The following is a 21,130-nucleotide window of genomic DNA, read 5'->3' on the forward strand; positions in this document are numbered from 1 at the left end:
ACCCTCAACATCTGGGACCACCAGCACCAGGACCACTCCACCACCCTCAACATCTGGGACCACCAGCACCAGGACCAGACCACCACCCCCAACATCTGGGACCACCAGCACCAGGACCACTCCACCACCCTCAACATCTGGGACCACCAGCACCAGAACCAGACCACCACCCCCAACATCTGGGACCACCAGCACCAGGACCACTCCACCACCCTCAACATCTGGGACCACCAGCACCAGGACCACTCCACCACCCTCAACATCTGGGACCACCAGCACCAGGACCACTCCACCACCCTCAACATCTGGGACCACCAGCACCAGGACCACTCCACCACCCTCAACATCTGGGACCACCAGCACCAGGACCACTCCACCACCCTCAACATCTGGGACCACCAGCACCAGGACCACCCCGCTACCCCCCACATCTGGGACCACCAGCACCAGGACCACCCCGCTACCCCCCACCTCTGGGACCACCAATACCAGGACTGCCCCACGACCCCCGACTTCTGGTGCCACCAGCACTGGAATCAACACATCACCCCTCACAACTAGGGTCACCAGCACCAGGACCACACCTTCATCCTCCACACCTGGAGTCACCAGCACTGGGACCACCCCACAACCCCCCAAAACTAGAGTCACCAGCACTGGGATCAGCACGTCACCCCTCACAACTAGGGTCACCAGCAAAAGGAGCACACCTTCATCCCCCACGCCTGGGGTCACCAGCACTGGGACCACATCACAACCCCCCATACCTGAGACCACCAGCACTCTTCTGAGCACAAGCCAGGGACCCACCACTGCCACATCCATAGCCACACCAACTCCCAGTGTGACTCTGACCTCGACCCTGGTGACCATCATCCCCACGCTGACTTCATCGACCCCAGGACGAATGACCACTAAGTGTGAGCCTCGCTGCACCTGGACGGACTGGTTCGATGAGAGCTACCCCATACCCGGGCCCTCCGGGGGGGACTTCGAGACCTACAACAACCTGCGTGCAGCTGGCATCACCTTCTGTGAGAGACCGGTGGACATCCAGTGCCGCTCCGAGCTGCAGCCAGACAGACCCCTGGGGGCCCTGGACCAGGTCGTGCAGTGCAATGTCACCTTTGGGCTGGTCTGCAGGAACAGGGAGCAGCACATGACCCCCAGGTACTGCCACAACTACCACATTCGCATGCTGTGCTGTGAGGACCGTGGTCACTGCCTCTCCACACCAGCAACCACAGGGACAACCCGCACATCTGTAGTGGGAACCAGCAGGACCACCCCGCCACCCTCAACATCTGGGACCACCAGCACCAGGACCACTCCACCACCCTCAACATCTGGGGCCACCAGCACCAGGACCAGACCACCACCCCCAACATCTGGGACCACCAGCACCAGGACCACCCCGCCACCCCTGACATCTGGGACTGCCAACACCAGGTCAGCTGCTTCACCACCCACACCAGTGGCCACCAGCACTGTGGCACCACCAACATCACTGCCGGGCACTCAGAGCTCTCAAACACCTTCGGGCCTCCCCGGCAGCCTGCCCACATTCAGCGTGTCCACTTCATCTAGTCCTGTCCTCACCACATTCAGGCCCACTTCCTCGCCCAGCTTGACCTCCACCATTCGCTGTTATTGCCATGCGTTCGGCACTCTCTTTTCCCCAGGTGAGTACTGGAAGCCCCCCTCACCTTCCCAGGCAGGAGCTCCACCTGGATCTGCGCATGTGGGAAACGGCTGTTCCCTGAGTCTGGGGCTCCCCTCCATTGGCCTCACTGCAGTCCCAGGACTGTGGGCACCCTGCGGTCCTCCATGGCTTCCTGTTGTCTCCTCGCTGCTCCCTGGTCCTGACTCCTCCCTGGCACTGGCCCTGGACCTCTGACCTCTCTGTCAGTCTGGGTGTGGTTTCCTTGTCCGCATCTGATTAAAAATTTTTTTTAGAGAAAAGCAAACTGATTGCCATCAAGCCAACTCTTACAGTGACCCTACAGGACAGAGTACAACTGCCCCTTAGAGTTTCCAAGGCTGTAAATCTTTATGGAAGCCAACTGCCACGTCTTTCTCCCACAGAGTGGCTGGTGGGTTCTAATCGCTGACTTTTCAGAGCTTACAGCAGCAGAGCTTAGAGTAATGGTTAAAAAAAAAAAAAAAAAATTGCTGTTGAGTTGATTCTGACTCAGTGACCCTACAGGACAGAGTATAACTGCTCCATAGGGTTTCTAAGGAGCAGATGGTGGATTCAAACTGCTGACCTTTTGGTTAGCAGCTGAGCTCTTCACCACTACACCACAAGGACTCCTGAGCAGTGGTAAGTTTACAGAATAATTGTGCAGAAAGTACAGAATTCCTATATATCCCCTTCCGCCTGCACAATTTTCTCTATTATTGACAGCTTGCACTGGCATGATACATTTGTTACAATTGATGAGCCGCTGTTGATACACTGTTACTGCCTAAAGTCCATGGTTTACATGAGGTTCACTCTGTGTTGCACAGTCCTGTGAGTCTTGACAAATGCATGATGTCATGTGTCCACCATTACAGGCTCTTACAGAGTAGTTTCACTGCCCTAAAAATGCTCTGGGCTCCACCTACCCATTCCTCTCTCCTTTCTCCCTCCCTCTCATAATCACTGATCTATTCACTATCTCTATAAACCCATTTAATTCGATGCCGTCTAGTCAATTCCAACTCACAGAGATCCTATAGGGTAGAGTAGAACTGCCCCATAGGGTTTTCAAGGATGTATGGCTGCTAACCGAAAGGTCAGCGGTTCTAATCCACCAGCCGCTCCATGAGAGAAAAATGTGGCAGTCTGTTTCATTTAAGAGGACACCCTTGGAAATCCTATGGGGGCAGTTCTACTCGTCCTATAGGGTTACTATGAGTCAGAATCGACTTGACAGCATTTTTTTTTTTCTGGAATCTTTACAGAAGCAGATTGCCACATCTTTCTCCCGAAGAGCCACTGGTGGGTTCAAACGGCTAACCTTTAGGTTAGCAGCCGAGTGCTTAACCATCCACATCGCCAAGACTCCTAAATTTTGCCTTTTCCAGAATGTCATATAGTTGAAATCATTCAGCATGTAGCTTTTTTCAGACTGGCTTCTTTCACTTAGCAGTATGCTTTTAGGGTTCCTCCCTATCTTTCCCTGGGTTGAGTGCTCTTTTTTTTTCATCACTGAAAAATGGATGTACCACAGTTTGTTTATCTGTTAACTGTCGAAGGACCTCTTGGTTGCTTCCAATTTTTGATGATTATGAATAAGGCTGCTACAAACATTCGTGAGCAGGTTTTTATGTGGACATGAGTTTCCACCTCGTTTGCGTAAATACCTAGGAGCACGATTGCTGCATCAAATGGTAAGACCGTGTTTAGCTTTTGTAAGAGTCTCCCAGACTGCCTTCCAAAGTGGCTCTGCCATTCTGCACTCCCACCAGCAATGACTGAGAGCTCCTGCAGCTCCATCCTGCACTCCCACCAGCAATGACTGAGAGCTCCTGCAGCTCCATCCTGCACTCCCACCAGCAATGACTGAGAGCTCCTGCAGCTCCATCCTGCACTCCCACCAGCAATGACTGAGAGCTCCTGCAGCTCCACATCTTCCCCAGCAGCTGGTGTGCTCAGTGTTTTGAATTTTAGCCTTTCTGATAGGTGTGTAAGGAGCCCTGGTGGCACAGTGGTTAAGCACTCGGCTGCTAACCAAAAGATCGGCAGTTTGAGCCCACACAGTGGCTTCCCAGGAGAAAGCCTGGTGATCTGCTCCCATAAAAATTACAACCTAGGAAACCCTCTGGGGCAGTTCTACTCTGTCACTTGGAGTGACTGAGTCAAAAATTGACATCACAGCACCTAACAACAAGAACAACAATAACAAATAGGTTGTAGTAGTATATCATTGTTGTTTTAATTTGCAATTCCCTAATGACATACAGTGTTCAGCATCTTTTCGTGTGCGTATTTGCCACCGTATGTCTTCTTTGGTTAGGTGTCTGTTCAGGTCTTCTGCCCATTTTCAAATTGTGTTGTTTGTTTTCTTATTCTTTAGTTTTAGAAGTTCTTCTTATATCTTGCATAAAAATTCTTTATCAGAGATGTGTTTTGCAAATATTTTCTCCTAGTCTGCGGCTTGTCTTTTTATTGTCTTAATGATGCTTTTTGCAGAGAAGTTTTTTTTATTTTAAGGAAGGCCACATCACCACTTTTTTCTTTTATGGATCTAGGTTTTGGTGTGTGTCTAAGAAGTCATGTCCAAACCCTGGATCACCTGGATTTTCTCCTGTGTCAGCTTCTAGAAGTTGTATAGTTCCATGTCTTACATTTAGATCTCAGATCCATTCTGAGTTAATTTTTATGAGAGGTGTGAGGTTTGTGTCTATGTGCACGTTTTGGCAGGTGGATATCCAATTGTTTCAGCACCATTTGTTAAATCTTCCTGTGGCTTTTCTCCTCCCCAGGGGACATTGTGTACAATAAAACTGATGGGGCTGGCTGCCACTTCTATGCCATCTGCAATCAGCAGTGTGACATCAACCGCTTCCAGGGCTCCTGTTCCACTACCTCTCCGCCTGCCTCCTCCTCCTCCATGGCACCATCCTCTACCCCCGTCACCACGCCCCAACCCTCCCCTGCTCCAGGGTGCAACCACACCACCCCTCCGCGACAGGTGCTGCCCCTGTGCTCTCCCTCTGCCTCCTCCTGTGGTGCACTGGGTCTGGGCCTGGGTCTGAGCCGCTGGGATGGTTGTCCGGGGCACAGCCCTTGCCTGGACCTGCTGAGGGCCCTGGTGGGGCAAGGTCATGACACATCACCATCCACCCCGGCTGGCCCTCTGTCTTGAGGGGAAGGCACTCAGGGTCCAGGAGTTGGATGGCTAAAAGCTGGTCCCTCCCCTGGTGCCAAGTCTCCATTGTGGACCTGCGTCTGCAGGCAGGTGCTGGGCAGTGGGAGATGAAGGATAGGCAGGCCTCGGCGGGGTGGGTCACGTGAGCCGTTCTCTGTCACCAGGTGAACGAGACCTGGACCCTGCCAGACTGCACCGTGGCCAGGTGCGAGGGTGACAACCACATCATCCTGCTGGAGCCGAAGCCCGTGGCCAACATCACCTGTGCAAACCAGCACCAGCCAGTCAAAGTGGTGAACCAGAGCTACCCCTGCGACTACCACTATGAGTGCGAATGTGAGTGGCAGGGTCCAGGGGTGGAGTCATGGATGGACGGGGCCTGGATGGGGCGGGGCTGGCATAGAAAAAATAGGGACGGGGCTAAATCCATAGGGACCAGCTGGGGTGGGGCCTGGGATGAGGCAGGGCCAGAGCCGGGTATGGGTGGGGCCTGGGCAGGGCCTGGGCAGGGCCTGGGCGGGGCTGGCACCAAGGGCTCCTTAGAACCTCTGACCTTAGGCTGGGCTGTGGTGGCGCAGGTCAGGCTTGGGGCTGGCAGAGCACTACAGGAAGTAGCACCCTAGGGTGCCCAGGGCTGCAGGCAACTGGGTACACAAGTCCTAATACCTGAGGAACTGTGACCAGGGCTAGAAATAGATGACCTCAAGAAGGGACAAGGCCCGCCTGGCTGACCCCTCTGCCTGGCAGACTTGTTTGAAAGGACAACCAGGTATTTTTTTCTCAATAGGCTTCAGTTTTTAAAGCAGTTTCAGGTTTATAGAAAAACAGTGCAGAAAGATAGAGAGTTCCCACTATCTCTGTCCTGGGCACAGTGTCTCCTATTATTGACATCTTGCATCGGTGTCATACATTTGTTACAGCTGATGAACCAATGTGGATACGTTGTCACAAACTAAAGTCCTGTGGGCTTTGACAAAGCATAAAACCATGTGTCTACCACAACAGTGTCATGTACAGTAGTTCTCTGCCCTAAAAATGCCCTGTGACAACCAGGAATATCTGAGAGCAGGTGGTGTTGGGGGTGGAGGCAGGGAGCCCTGGCGTGGGGGAGGGGGAATTTCCAGGAGTCCTGGTGCAACCTTCACAGTGGGAATGGTCTTGCTGATCAGGTCACATTCACAGTTTCCAAGAATTAGGAACTGACATCTTTGGGGGCTATCATTCAGCCCACTAAAATACTTAATGTGTATTTAATAAGTTAATAAATTACCTGTTACTAGGATTATTAGTGAATCTTTAACTTTTAGAAATCAGAACTAGATATCTGATAAAAATATAGATTAGTGACACCAATCTTAAAACTCAGTTCAAGATACATTGTTTCCCCTTCATTTCAAGAATTATACCTCACCGTAATTACACACCTCACCTTAATGATGCCTGCAAAGACCCCATTCCCAAATAAGGTCCCATCCACAAGTTCTGGGTGGACATGTCTTTTGGGGGCACCATTCACCCCTTTTGTTGATGAGGCCCATGAAGTCGAGGGGCTTTCTGAGGTGCCAACTTTCAGCGGTGGTGCTGGGTGACAGGAGCCAGGAAGGTGGTGAGGACGATGCCTCTAAGAGCCTCGCTGTGCTCTGTCCCGCAGGCATCTGCACTGGCTGGGGTGGCTCCCACTACTCCACCTTTGATGGCACCACCTTTTCTTTCCTGGGCAACTGCACCTACGTGCTCCTGCGGGAGATCCGCCCCCACCACGGGAACCTAAGCATCCTGATTGACTACCAGTATTGTGCGGCCGCTGCCGTGGGTGCTACCCGCTGCACCCGTGCCCTCCTCATCTACTACCTGTCCATGGAGATCGTCCTCACCGTCACCGAACGTGGCGGGGAGATGCACAGCCTGGTGGGTCCCATTCTCCCTGCCCCGTCCTTGGCCTCAGCAACCTGCAGGCCCTGCGGTCCCTGGTGTGGACGCTGAGAGGACACAGGCATGTGCACCTTCAAAGGGAAAGAACAGGGAGGCAAGGGGAGGGTGAGCAGCAGGAGGCCCAGCTGCCTCACAGGCAGCAGAGGAGGTGGGATGCCAGCTGGAAAGTGCTGGAAGAGCTGGGCTTTCCCGTAGGGTCTTGGAAGAGAATGGCTGGATCAGGCCGTGGGTTAGCCAGCTGGCTGGAGGACCAGGGCTGGAGGGCTGGAGGGCAGAGGCCCAGAAGGAGACCAGGCAGAGAGCGTGGTGCCGGGCTGCAGAGAGCAGAGGTGGAGACAGGGCAGGGAGGAGTTCCGGGTGGCCAGAACCCTTTGAGGAGGTGCAGGGGGAGGCCCAGAATGGGAGGGACATGAAGGCAGTAGAGGCGAAGGGGCAGAGGAGACTGGACAGGAAGGGCCAGACCAATGGGCAGACTCTGGGGAGGGGACCCAGGGGCAACAGAGGTGGAGCCCCCCGAGCATGGGCTCAGGCAGCAGAGAGGTTACAGAGAGGGGAGGGAGAGGGCAAGGCCTGGCCTCCCGCTGCATCACAAGCCAGCTGGGAAACCCAATTGCAACTGGGGGCTCTTGGGACCCATGCTGACTGACTCCCCCAACACCCCCAAGTCCGTTAAGGTTGCTGTGTAGGGCCTTGTGTCAGTCGGTCAGGGCTCCCCCAGAGTGAGGGGTTAGGGACCTGGCAAACGGTTCCTAACATCACCTCCCAGGAGCTCAGCGACAACACAGCACCCCCCACCCCCCGCAGCACCCCAGCTCAGCAGGCTCAGGAACAAATGTCTCAGGCCATTTAAGGTGGGTCTGTCCTGGGCACAGGTTGCACTTATGCTCCATGGCTGCACCCCAGGTCTGGGGTCACACGTGTGGCAGAGAGAATGGCACCCACCTGTGGGGAGATGTGTGGGAGCAGGGAAGGCCAAGGGGGCTTCCTACAGCAGAGGGCACCTCTGTGGATCCTGACATAGTCGACAGCGCTTGGGCAAGCCTAGTGAAACTGCGCCTGGGAGGGGGGTGCTGGGGGGGCCTGCATTTCAGGAGCAGCTCTGCAGGCTGCCTGGGAGGAGGCGGCTCTGTGGTTGCCAGTGACGGGCTCTTCCCGGACTCGCCCCCAGATCCTGTTTGAAGGTGAACGCGTCAGCCAGGGCTTCAGCAAGAACGGCGTGAGCATCTCCGAGACCGTGGCTGGCACCATGGGGGTGGTGGACATCCCTGCCATCGGCGCCTACATCTCCTTCAACGGGAACTTCTTCCAGGCCCGACTGTCTTACAGCCAATTCAGCCACAACACAGAGGGCCAGTGCGGTGAGGGGCCCTGACACCGCAAACGCGTGCCTGCCTGAGGCCTGAAGCCTTCCCCAGCCCCACCCACCCACACCCATCACAGATCTCATCTGTTCCATGTGGCCGCAGAAGCAGACCACAGCCTCAGCTTAGGCCGCCCCCCTCCCCCCGCCCCAGGCTGGAACTGCTGCTTGGCCTCAGTCAGTGGGAGTTCTTATAGCCGAAAGGCCACAAGGGGAGAGTCTGGATTGGGAGGGGATGACAGGTGAGTGACAGCAGAATCCTGGGTTCTTGACCTGGCCTGCAGTGACCCTCCATTCCTGCCCTAGGCACCTGCACCAACAGACAGGTGGATGACTGCCGCCGGCCAGATGGCACCATGGCACCCACCTGCAAGGACATGGCCCACCACTGGCTGGTCCCCGATGGCAGCAAGGAGGGCTGCCTGGAACCAACCACCCTGCCCTCAAGCACCAGCCCGCAACATACCATGTCCACTCCTTCCACCACACTCGCTGTGTCCACCCCACTGACCATATCCACCCAACCAACTGCATCAACCCCACCCACCCCATTCACCGTGTCTACTGTGCCCACTGCGTCCACCCCACCTACCACATCCACTCTATCCACTGTGTCCACCCCACCTACTGTGTCCACTCTATCCACTGTGTCCACCCTACCTCCTGCATCCACCCCACCTACTGCGTCCACCTCACCTACTGCGTCCACTCCAGCCACTGCATCCACCCCACCTACTGTGTCCACTCCAGCCACTGCATCCACCTCACCTACTGCGTCCACCTCACCTACTGCGTCCACTCCAGCCACTGCATCCACCCCACCTACTGTGTCCACTCCAGCCACTGCATCCACCTCACCTACTGCGTCCACCTCACCTACTGCGTCCACCCCACCTACTGCGTCCACTCCAGCCACTGCGTCCACCACACCTACTGCGTCCACTCTAGCCACTGCATCCACCTCACCTACTGTGTCCACCTCACCTACTGCATCCACCCCACCTACTGCGTCCACTCTAGCCACTGCGTCCACCACACCTACTGCGTCCACTCTATCGACTGTGTCCACCCCACCTAGTGTGTCCACCCCACCCAGTGTGCCCTCTCTATCCACTGCATCCACCCCACCTACTGCGTCCACCTCACCTACTGCGTCCACTCCAGCCACTGCGTCCACCTCACCTACTGCGTCCACTCTAGCCACTGCGTCCACCTCACCTACTGTGTCCACTCTATCTACTGTGTCCACCCCACCTAGTGTGTCCACCCCACCTAGTGTGCCCTCTCTATCCACTGCGTCCACCCCACCTACTGCGTCCACTCTAGCCACTGCGTCCACCACACCTACTGCGTCCACTCTATCTACTGTGTCCACCCCACCTAGTGTGCCCTCTCTATCCACTGTATCTACCTCACCTACTGCGTCCACCCCACCTACTGCGTCCACTCTAGCCACTGCGTCCACCGCACCTACTGCGTCCACTCTATCTACTGTGTCCACCTCACCTAGTGTGCCCTCTCTACCCACTGTGTCCACCTCACCTACTGCGTCCACCCCACCTACTGCGTCCACCCCACCTACTGCGTCCACTCTATCTACTGTGTCCACCCCACCTAGTGTGCCCTCTCTATCCACTGCGTCCACCTCACCTACTGCGTCCACCTCACCTACTGCGTCCACCCCACCTACTGCGTCCACTCTATCTACTGTGTCCACCCCACCTAGTGTGCCCTCTCTATCCACTGCGTCCACCTCACCTACTGCGTCCACCCCACCTACTGCGTCCACCCCACCTACTGCGTCCACTCTATCTACTGTGTCCACCCCACCTAGTGTGCCCTCTCTATCCACTGCGTCCACCCCACCTACTGTGTCCACTCCAGCCACTGCGTCCACCTCACCTACTGCGTCCATCCCACCTACTGTGTCCACTCTATCTACTGTGTCCACCCCACCTAGTGTGTCCACCCCACCTAGTGTGCCCTCTCTATCCACTGTGTCCACCCCACCTACTGTGTCCACTCTAGCCACTGCATCCACCTCACCTACTGCGTCCACCTCACCTACTGCGTCCACTCTATCTACTGTGTCCACCCCACCTAGTGTGCCCTCTCCATCCACTGCGTCCACCTCACCTGCTGCGTCCACCCCACCTACTGCGTCCACTCTATCTACTGCGTCCACCCCACCTAGTGTGCCCTCTCTATCCACTGTGTCCACCCCACCTACTGCGTCCACTCTATCTACTGCGTCCACCCCACCTACTGCGTCCACCCCATCTACTGTGTCCACTCTAGCCACTGCGTCCACCACACCTACTGCGTCCACTCTATCTACTGTGTCCACCCCACCTAGTGTGCCCTCTCTATCCACTGCGTCCACCCCACCTACTGCGTCCACTCTATCTACTGTGTCCACCCCACCTAGTGTGCCCTCTCTATCCACTGCGTCCACCCCACCTACTGCGTCCACTCTATCTACTCTGTCCACCCCACCTAGTGTGCCCTCTCTATCCACTGTGTCCACCCCACCTACTGTGTCCACTCCAGCCACTGCGTCCACCTCACCTACTGCGTCCACCCCACCTACTGTGTCCACTCCAGCCACTGCGTCCACCTCACCTACTCCGTCCACCCCACCTACTGTGTCCACTCTAGCCACTGCATCCACCTCACCTACTGCGTCCACCTCACCTGCTGTGTCCACTCTATCTACTGTGTCCACCCCACCTAGTGTGCCCTCTCTATCCACTGCATCCACCTCACCTACTGCGTCCACCTCACCTACTGTGTCCGCTCTATCTACTGTGTCCACCCCACCTAGTGTGCCCTCTCTATCCACTGCGTCCACCTCACCTACTGCGTCCACCCCACCTACTGCGTCCACTCCAGCCACTGCATCCACCTCACCTACTGCGTCCACCTCACCTACTGTGTCCACTCTATCTACTGTGTCCACCCCACCTAGTGTGCCCTCTCTATCCACTGCGTCCACCCCACCTACTGCGTCCACTCCAGCCACTGCGTCCACCTCACCTACTGCGTCCACCCCACCTACTGCGTCCACTCCAGCCACTGCATCCACCTCACCTACTGCGTCCACCCCACCTACTGCGTCCACTCTATCTACTGTGTCCACCCCACCTAGTGTGCCCTCTCTATCCACTGCGTCCACCCCACCTACTGTGTCCACCCCACCTACTGTGTCCACTCTAGCCACTGCATCCACCTCACCTACTGTGTCCACTCTATCTAATGTGTCCACCCCACCTAGTGTGTCCACCCCACCTAGTGTGCCCTCTCTATCCACTGTGTCCACCCCACCTACTGCGTCCACTCCAGCCACTGCGTCCACCTCACCTACTGCGTCCACCCCACCTACTGCGTCCACTCCAGTCACTGCATCCACCTCACCTACTGCGTCCACCTCACCTACTGTGTCCACTCTATCTACTGTGTCCACCCCACCTAGTGTGCCCTCTCTATCCACTGCATCCACCTCACCTACTGCGTCCACCTCACCTACTGTGTCCGCTCTATCTACTGTGTCCACCCCACCTAGTGTGCCCTCTCTATCCACTGCGTCCACCTCACCTACTGCGTCCACCCCACCTACTGCGTCCACTCCAGCCACTGCATCCACCTCACCTACTGCGTCCACCTCACCTACTGTGTCCACTCTATCTACTGTGTCCACCCCACCTAGTGTGCCCTCTCTATCCACTGCGTCCACCCCACCTACTGTGTCCACTCCAGCCACTGCGTCCACCTCACCTACTGCGTCCACCCCACCTACTGTGTCCACTCTAGCCACTGCATCCACCTCACCTACTGCGTCCACCTCACCTACTGCGTCCACTCTATCTACTGTGTCCACCCCACCTAGTGTGTCCACCCCACCTAGTGTGCCCTCTCTATCCACTGTGTCCACCCCACCTACTGTGTCCACTCCAGCCACTGCGTCCACCTCACCTACTGCGTCCACCCCACCTACTGTGTCCACTCCAGCCACTGCGTCCACCTCACCTACTGCGTCCACCCCACCTACTGTGTCCACTCTAGCCACTGCATCCACCTCACCTACTGCGTCCACCTCACCTACTGCGTCCACTCTATCTACTGTGTCCACCCCACCTAGTGTGCCCTCTCCATCCACTGCGTCCACCTCACCTGCTGCGTCCACCCCACCTACTGCGTCCACTCTATCTACTGCGTCCACCCCACCTAGTGTGCCCTCTCCATCCACTGCGTCCACCTCACCTGCTGCGTCCACCCCACCTACTGCGTCCACTCTATCTACTGTGTCCACCCCACCTAGTGTGCCCTCTCTATCCACTGCGTCCACCCCACCTACTGCGTCCACTCTATCTACTGTGTCCACCCCACCTAGTGTGCCCTCTCTATCCACTGCGTCCACCCCACCTACTGTGTCCACTCCAGCCACTGCGTCCACCTCACCTCCTGCGTCCATCCCACCTACTGTGTCCACTCTATCTACTGTGTCCACCCCACCTAGTGTGTCCACCCCACCTAGTGTGCCCTCTCTATCCACTGTGTCCACCCCACCTACTGTGTCCACTCTAGCCACTGCATCCACCTCACCTACTGCGTCCACCTCACCTACTGCGTCCACTCTATCTACTGCGTCCACCCCACCTAGTGTGCCCTCTCCATCCACTGCGTCCACCTCACCTGCTGCGTCCACCCCACCTACTGCGTCCACTCTATCTACTGTGTCCACCCCACCTAGTGTGCCCTCTCTATCCACTGCGTCCACCTCACCTACTGCGTCCACTCTAGCCACTGCGTCCACCACACCTACTGCGTCCACTCTATCTACTGTGTCCACCCCACCTAGTGTGTCCACCCCACCTAGTGTGCCCTCTCTATCTACTGCATCCACCTCACCTACTGCGTCCACTCTAGCCACTGTATCCACCCCACCTACTGCGTCCACTCTAGCCACTGCGTCCACCACACCTACTGCGTCCACTCTATCTACTGTGTCCACCCCACCTAGTGTTCCCTCTCTATCCACTGCGTCCACCTCACCTACTGCGTCCACCCCACCTACTGCGTCCACTCTATCTACTGTGTCCACCCCACCTAGTGTGCCCTCTCTATCCACTGCGTCCACCTCACCTGCTGCGTCCACCCCACCTACTGCGTCCACTCTATCTACTGTGTCCACCCCACCTAGTGTGCCCTCTCTATCCACTGCGTCCACCTCACCTACTGCGTCCACTCTAGCCACTGCGTCCACCACACCTACTGCGTCCACTCTATCTACTGTGTCCACCCCACCTAGTGTGTCCACCCCACCTAGTGTGCCCTCTCTATCTACTGCATCCACCTCACCTACTGCGTCCACTCTAGCCACTGTATCCACCCCACCTACTGCGTCCACTCTAGCCACTGCGTCCACCACACCTACTGCGTCCACTCTATCTACTGTGTCCACCCCACCTAGTGTGCCCTCTCTATCCACTGCATCCACCTCACCTACTGCGTCCACTCTAGCCACTGTATCCACCCCACCTACTGCGTCCACTCTAGCCACTGCGTCCACCACACCTACTGCGTCCACTCTATCTACTGTGTCCACCCCACCTAGTGTGTCCACCCCACCTAGTGTGCCCTCTCTATCCACTGCGTCCACCTCACCTACTGCGTCCACTCTAGCCACTGTATCCACCCCACCTACTGCGTCCACTCTAGCCACTGCGTCCACCACACCTACTGCGTCCACTGTATCTACTGTGTCCACCCCACCTAGTGTGCCCTCTCTATCCACTGCTTCCACCTCACCTACTGCGTCCACGCCACCTACTGCATCCACTCCACTCACTGTGTCCACCCCACCCACCACATCCATCTCACCTACTGCATCCACTTCACCTACCGTGTCCACTCTATCCACCGCATCCACCCCACCCATGGCATCCACCCCACCTACCATGTCCACCCCACCTACTGCGTCCACCTCACCTACTGCGTCCACCCCACCTACTGTGTCCACCCCACCTACTGTGTCCACCCCAGCCACCACATCCACCCCACCCGTGATGTCCACTTCATCCACTAAGCCCACCTCCACCTCATGCCCCCCGGCCCCCCTCTGCGAGCTGATCCTGAGCCCGTAAGTCCCTGTCTGTGGGATCAGTAGTTGGGGGGACCCTCATGCCTGAGCCCAGGACAGCAGCCCCTAACCACCCCCCACTGCTGTGCTGGCAGGATCTTCGCTGAGTGCCATAGCCTTGTCCCACCCAGCAAGTTCTTTAGCGCATGTGTCAGCGATGGCTGCCTGGGGGACCACCCAAAGTTGTACTGTGAGAGCCTGGAGGCTTATGCTGCACTCTGCCGCACCCAGGGCGTGTGCAGTGACTGGCGTAATGCCACCAGAGGGTTGTGCGGTGAGTCGGGCAGCAGCTGGGGCTTGGGGGGCTCTGCCCACCTTAACCCATCTAACCCCATCCTCTGTGCCTGCAGACCTCACCTGTCCACCCACCAAGGTATACAAGCCATGTGGCCCTGTGCATCCTGAGACCTGTAACTCCAGGTGTGTGCTGATCAGGCTGGGGACAGATGGAGAGACAGTGGGGACTGGGGAACAGTGGGGATGTGGGGACAGATGGGGGACAGTGGGGACTGGGGGACAGTGGGGATGTGGGGACAGATGGGGGACAGTGGGGACTGGGGGACAGTGGGGATGTGGGGACAGAAGGGATACAGGGACAGAAGGTAGGGATGGCAGGAACAAATGGCAAGGAATGAGACTGGGGGGACTGCCTCATTCCTGGGGAGACTGTCTCATTCCTGGGGGGACTGCTCTCAGGCCTCCCAGGCCTGAAGGTTTGGAAAGAAACCTGGAGACCTAAGGAGGGCTGTGTCCCAGAGCCAGCAGACTGAGGTTCCCAAGATCTCTGGGGTGCCCTTTCCCCAGAATCCCTGAAGGATTCCCTGCATGCCTCCACAGGAACAGCTCTTAGGAGACCCCCCAGACTCCTGGTCCCTTTGCAGTGGAGACCACGGAGGGCACCCTCATGCCTGACTCCAGGAACAGCCCTCCCCACTACACACACACACACACACACACACACACACACGCCCTCCTCCTGGCCTCCTTTGGCAGCCCAAGCTACTTGCTGCCTGATGGTCCAAAATGGGACCCAGTCACTGGGCTCTCCTGGGACCATGGGCCCAGCACTGTCCACTGTCCTCACAGGAACCAAAGCCCCCTGAGCTCAGGGCTGGCGGAGGGCTGCTTCTGTCCCGACGGTGAGACCCTCTTCAATGCATACACCGGCGTCTGTGTGCCTAAGTGCAGTGAGTACCCCATGTACCCACCATGGCCAGGACACCCCTGGGGCTGTGGCTGCATTCCCACCATGAAGGTAGCCCTTGTCCCCCACCTCTTGTTCCCAATCCCAGCACCTGCGGGGCGGGGGGTAGGGGGGAGGTGAGACGGTGGGAAGGCTCCGGGCTCAGCCCTTGGGGCCTCCACAGTCAGACTATGAATCTGCACAGATGTCCCAAGCAAGCGTGCCCGCTCCCTCAGCCCGTTGCCTGGACCCTGTCCACCTGGCACATCCAAAAGGCCAAGGGAGTGATGGTCTGAGGGGCCCGAGTCACTTGGGAGTACGGGTCCATCTTGAGTGTCTGCAGCATGGTCCTGATCCTGGGCACCAAGCCCGCCATGCCAGAAGCAGGGACCTTCCCTCCCCAAGGCCTCCAGAGGCTTCCAACAGTGCAGGAAGTCAGAGGCCTTGGCTGCGGGGAGGGCGGCATGGCCTGAGCAGCTTCCCAGGTCAGGCCCCGTGGCTCCATCACTGCCGCACAACACAGCACCTTCAGTGACCCTGTTCTCCTTCCCTGCAGCCTGCGTGGGGCCAGACGGGTACCCCAAATTCGTAAGTGGCTCTGTCTTCTACTGGCCCATTCCCCACTGGTGTCAGGGCCCTGAGAGTTCTGGAAGGGAGGGAACGTGCCCCATGTCACGTGGAGCGGGGCTGGTGTGGGGCCTTGTGGCAGCATGTCCTACCTCCCCCATTTCCCTGTCTGCTCCTGGAAGGGCGGCCTGAGGGATGATGGCCAGGCTGACGAAGGAGCTGGCCTGGTCCTTGGAGGGTGGTGGCCGAAGAAACAGCTGGGCACCCTGAGGAGCCTCATCCCAGGGTTGGGAGCCACCTGGCACACCAGGGGATTCTGATATGGTCTGTTGCAGCCAGGAGATCAGTGGTTCAGTAATTGTCAGGCCTGTGAGTGTGAGAAGAGCACGGTGACTGTGCAGTGCAGGCCAGTGCAGTGTGAGGCCCAGGAAGAGCCCAGGGAGTGCAGCCGAGCTGGCTTTGTGAATGTGATCAGGCCCCGGGCCAACAACCCATGCTGCCCCGAGACCCTGTGTGGTGAGCCCTTTGGGGCAGGTGGAGGGAAGGGAATGCATGGGGGCCAGTCAGGGGGTGGGTTCTGCCTCTTAGAAGAAAGTGCATCTTTGGGGCTAAAATGTGGGACCACAGCACTCGCACAGGGAGCTAACATGTCAGAAGGGAAGCTGGGGGGTCATTGGGCTGGCAGCAGGGGGGGTGGGCCCCTGGTGGCTCCCCATAGCCCCCTGACGGTCTGGCTCTGCCTGCAGTCTGCAACACGACAGCCTGCCCCCAGGACCCGCCCAAGTGTGAGCCAGGCTTTGAGCTGATTCGAACCCAGGAGCAGGGTGGCTGCTGCCCTACTTTCCACTGCTGTGAGTGGGGCCTAGGCCTGGCCTCGCAGTCTGGGAGTTCGCTGGGTGGGGCTGGGGGTGTCCAGCACTCAGGTCTCCAGGCGGCACTCAGCCCACCTCTTCTTCCAGGGCCTCAGTTCTGCACCTACAATGGGACCTTCTATGGGGTAAGCCAGAGCTCACCAACTCCTCCTACAGAGAAGGGCATCTGACCCGCTGGGGCCCAGAGTGTGGTCCGAGGGGCAGGTGTGGGTGGTGATGCAGTTGTGCCCTGGGTGGATGGGACCCTGGCACATCACTGGGAGCTCTCCGTGTCCCTCTGGACCCCTTATCCTCATTTGGACATGCCCAGCCCAGGCTACCCCTTCCTGCCATGTGGGCAGAGAAGCAGAGGGGCCCCAGACCCACAACGCCATGCTGGGATGTGGGGGACACAGGGGGGCACATGGGGGACATGGAGCTGCACCTTTGAGTGACAGTTGTGTGGGGCTGCGTCCCCGAAACCTACTGCTGCAGAAGGTTGGGGCATCAGGTGAGCCCAGCAGCTTCCTCCAGCGGCCCCTCTACCTGCCCAGGGTCCTGCCTGTGGTGGCACTGGGGGAAGTACCCAGCTGGGGGGCACAGCCCTAGTGTACCTTGGGCCACCTGGCCATGGCTGCCCCCCCGTGCCACCACCTCCCCCCTCTGGCAGGTTGGAGCAACCTTCCCAGGGGTCAAGTCCTGCCACACATGCACCTGCCTGTCAAGGGGCACTGAGGCCCCAGATGTGCTGTGCGAGGAGGATGCCTGCAATACCACCTGTCCCCAGGTGGGTCCCCAAATCCAGCCCCCCCCCCCACTGCCCATTAGCTGCCCCGGGAGTGGGTGCCAAGCCCACATGTGTTGCTGACAAGCCCTCCAGCCCTGCTGTGCCTGCCATGGGCCTTGTCCTGAGCTCAGCACAGTGCCTGGTGGGCCGTGGTATGAGTGTCAGTAAAATGGGATGGGAGTGTATGGGGCCAAGGGACAGCAAAGGCCAGACAGGGGTGCCAGACAGGGGACAAGACTCCTGGCCCTGATCACCCAGGGATCTGAAAGGGCTGAGGCCACCCCCAACTCTGAGTGCCACAGGCCCTGGAGGAGCAGGGACTGGGACAGGCTCCTGGAAGGCAGAAGTAGACAGAAAAAGGGGGGTGGTGAGGCCCCGTGGGGACAGCAGAGCAGGATAGATCTAGGCAGGACGTGGCCTGCAGCGAGCTTCACAGGAAGGGCAGGAGGCTGGAGCTGGGGGGGCTAGGCTGGGTGTGCGTGTGTCCACAGCGACCTGACCCCCGTCCCCTGTCCCTGCGCAGGGCTTCCAGTACAGGAAGGCGACCGGGCACTGCTGCGGAGACTGTGAGCCCATTGCCTGCCTCACGCCCGACAGGCAGCCGGTGCAGGTAACGTCGTGGGGCGGTAGGCCTGGTGGAGACCGTCACCCCGGCCCTCTTGGGCCCATGAGATAATCCCGACCCACTCGGCCTCGGCTTTCCTACCCGCATTTCAGCCCAACGACACGTGGGTCAATCGCAGCGTGGACAACTGCACGGAGTACCGCTGCGAGGCCGTAGATGGGCGCCTCGTGTTGGTGCCGCAGCCAGCACCATGCCCGGAGGTGTCGACCTGCAGGGTGGGTGCACCCCCCGCTCCTGTCCCAGCTCCGCCCCTCCTTACCCCTCACCCCTGCCCGGGGAAGACCCTCCCCCGTCCGGGCCCCTCCCACGACCACGCCCTCTGCCCCTTCCCCACCCACCTTACCCCTCACCCACCCGGGAGGCCCCATCTTCCTCCCACGACCGGCCCACCTTACCCAGCATTCCCACTCTGGGAGGTCCCGCCCCTCACCGCACCCCTGGACCACCCCACCCCACCTCTCCCCGCCCGGTCACACCTTACCCAGGGAGGCCTCGCCCCTGCTCCGCCCCTGCCCCGCCCCTAACCCCTGCCCCTGAAGGACCCTCTCCTGGCCCCGCCCACAGCCACCCCTGCCTCACCCCGCCCATCCTCTGTCCTCCGCCCTCCAGGGGGTTCTCCGGAAAAGTGGGTGCTGCTACTCCTGTGAGGAAGTAGGTGAGTCGAGGCCGCTTTCCCTCCTGAGCCACCTCCTTCTGCAAGCGCTGCCTCCATCGACACTAGGCGGAGGACCCCGACTTCCCCCTGGGCGCCTTCCCCAGAGTCTTGGGTCGCAGTGAGACCCGGGGTTCCGGCGGCTGGCGGGGAGGGTGAAGCTGGAAGACGCAATCGGCGGGGAAGTGCGGACGAGGAGCAGGAGGTCCCACCCCCAGAGCCCGCGATTGCAGTGGGGGGTCCCTACATTGCCATTTCCCTCCCAGACAAGTGCCAAGTGAGAGTCAACAGGACAGTCCTGAGGCACCGCGACTGTGAGACCGAGGCCGCTGTCAGCCTCACCTTCTGCGAGGGCTCCTGCCCCGGGGTGTCCAAGTGAGTCCGACTCTGCACCCCCACCCAATAGCCACCACCTCCCGGTCACCCCCACCCCATGCCGCACCTGGCCCTGCCCCAGCCCTTCCCCACTGGCCACCTTTTCTCCCCGAAGGCAGGAAGGTGAGTCCAGTAGGGCCCCCTCCCTCTAAGGCAGTGGGAAGGAACAGGGGCTGCCGGCATGCTCCATGGCCTCTCCCTGCCAGCCTGGAGCCAGACTGGGCCATGAACCTCCCATGATGGGCCTGAGGGGCATGTCCGCTGGGAAGGAGGCGCAGGCAGAATCGGACTCAGGGGCAGAATTGCAGGCAGAGCACACCTACCCCAGACGGCCCGAGCTATGAGCAGGAGCATTTGAGCGCCAGGATTGAGCAGGAGGAAGGGCCCAGGGAAGGTGCCCAGAGGCGGGTCGGCGGGGAGCGGGAAGGGTGACCGGCCAGGAAGGTCGGACCCGTTCAGGGAATCCATAGCGCCCAGAGGATGAAGCATGCGTGCTCCTCCCGCTCCGAGGTCGGAGGACAGCGCAAGACCACCCTGGAACCATGAGGGCATGAGCTGCAGGCTGGGGGCCATGCTGAGGGGCCCTCTGCACCCAGGTACTCGGCGGAGGCGCAGGCCATGGAGCGCCACTGTGCCTGCTGCCAGGAGACCAGGACGCACGAGGAGGCAGTGACCATGTGGTGTCCTGACGGGACGCGAATCTGGCATACCTACATCCACGTGGACGAGTGCAGCTGCAGCCTGTCCTGCGTTCCCACAACTGTGCCCCAGGCTCCCATGGACAGCTCTACCCTCTCATAGAGGCCCCACTGCCTGACAACAGAGTGCCCCCTGGAGCCAGAACATGTTTACCACGGACACCTCAGGGGCTGCTCCTAGAGCCCACCTAACCTGCTGGGCTCCCACTGCCCTTCTTCAGAGCCCCTCCCCCATGTCCCGACCTGGACTTACTCTTTCCTGGTGACAGAGGGACACCTGGAAGCAAAGCTGAGCATCCTCCACAGGCACCCCCAGTGCAGGCAGCAAGTGCCCATGGCTTCCCTGCCAGCCACGGCCACCACAGAGCAGACCGAACGCCTGCCCAGGCAGGGGGCCGCCCGCTCCTGTGGGTGAGGCCAGATGGCTGAGGGGGCTGAGAGGACCAGGCGGTGGAGGGGCCGGCACCCAGACAGCACCCCCCGTCTTTACCAGCCCTTATTTTCCAAATAAAGCTCAGCATCTCTGATGCCTCCTGGTCCCGCTGTCTTTTCCAGCTATGTCTCCCCCTGCTCCCCACTCCCTGCCCGGCTACCTGGACCCCACAGGCTGTATGATCCCCCCTCAGTGGGGCTTGTGTTGGACCCAGCAGGGACCAAGGAGAGCGGAACAGATGAGTGGGAGGCAAGGAGACTTCATTTACCCTCCTGTGGGAGTCTTGGGCTATGGGCGTCTTGAGCAAGGGCAGTTATTTCAAACAGGGGATTAGATAAGGAAATGAGTTCACGAACGGAGAAAGACCTACCCCCGCATGAGTCAGTGCAGGAAGCAGGAGTCCCCTGGGACTGGGTGGGGGTGGCAGCAGGAAGAGGGTGCCCCGGTGTTGCACAGACCCCAAGGGTCAGGTCCCCTACTTCCTGTCACCCTTCCTTGTGGGGTATTTTCTTCTGGGCACCTCTCACAAGCCAACACGAGGCTTATTCTGCTCCTTTCTCTGCCCTGGAGGGGCAGGAGATTTTGCGTCTCCTCCAGTTCCTACTTCCACCCAGCAGGCCTGCATGTGGTGGTGGGGGGGCATGGAGGGCATCCACGGAGCTGGTGGGT

The 21,130-nt window shown here is 58.9% G+C and overlaps 1 protein-coding gene across 1 annotated transcript in view; it reads left to right on the plus strand.

Moving 5' to 3' along the window:
• Nucleotides 1-20,503, plus strand: part of MUC5B (mucin 5B, oligomeric mucus/gel-forming) — a 56,855-nt gene extending 36,352 nt beyond the window's left edge. Inside the window, exons 41-61 of the mRNA XM_064288935.1 lie at nt 25-518; nt 562-1,682; nt 4,459-4,682; nt 5,024-5,195; nt 6,511-6,767; nt 7,960-8,149; nt 8,458-8,598; nt 14,194-14,290; nt 14,386-14,564; nt 14,641-14,710; nt 15,377-15,477; nt 16,030-16,061; nt 16,376-16,556; nt 16,787-16,891; nt 17,000-17,037; nt 17,562-17,678; nt 18,202-18,288; nt 18,396-18,518; nt 18,913-18,958; nt 19,222-19,330; nt 19,927-20,503. Coding sequence (XP_064145005.1) covers nt 25-518; nt 562-1,682; nt 4,459-4,682; nt 5,024-5,195; nt 6,511-6,767; nt 7,960-8,149; nt 8,458-8,598; nt 14,194-14,290; nt 14,386-14,564; nt 14,641-14,710; nt 15,377-15,477; nt 16,030-16,061; nt 16,376-16,556; nt 16,787-16,891; nt 17,000-17,037; nt 17,562-17,678; nt 18,202-18,288; nt 18,396-18,518; nt 18,913-18,958; nt 19,222-19,330; nt 19,927-20,131 — 4,089 coding nt within the window. The 3' untranslated portion in view covers nt 20,132-20,503. The remainder of the gene's footprint in view (nt 1-24; nt 519-561; nt 1,683-4,458; nt 4,683-5,023; nt 5,196-6,510; nt 6,768-7,959; nt 8,150-8,457; nt 8,599-14,193; nt 14,291-14,385; nt 14,565-14,640; nt 14,711-15,376; nt 15,478-16,029; nt 16,062-16,375; nt 16,557-16,786; nt 16,892-16,999; nt 17,038-17,561; nt 17,679-18,201; nt 18,289-18,395; nt 18,519-18,912; nt 18,959-19,221; nt 19,331-19,926) is intronic.
• The last annotated feature ends 627 nt before the right edge of the window (nt 20,504-21,130 follow it).

The sequence above is a fragment of the Loxodonta africana genome, chromosome 7 (assembly GCF_030014295.1).
Source record: "Loxodonta africana isolate mLoxAfr1 chromosome 7, mLoxAfr1.hap2, whole genome shotgun sequence".
NCBI classification, from domain to species: Eukaryota; Metazoa; Chordata; class Mammalia; order Proboscidea; family Elephantidae; genus Loxodonta; species Loxodonta africana.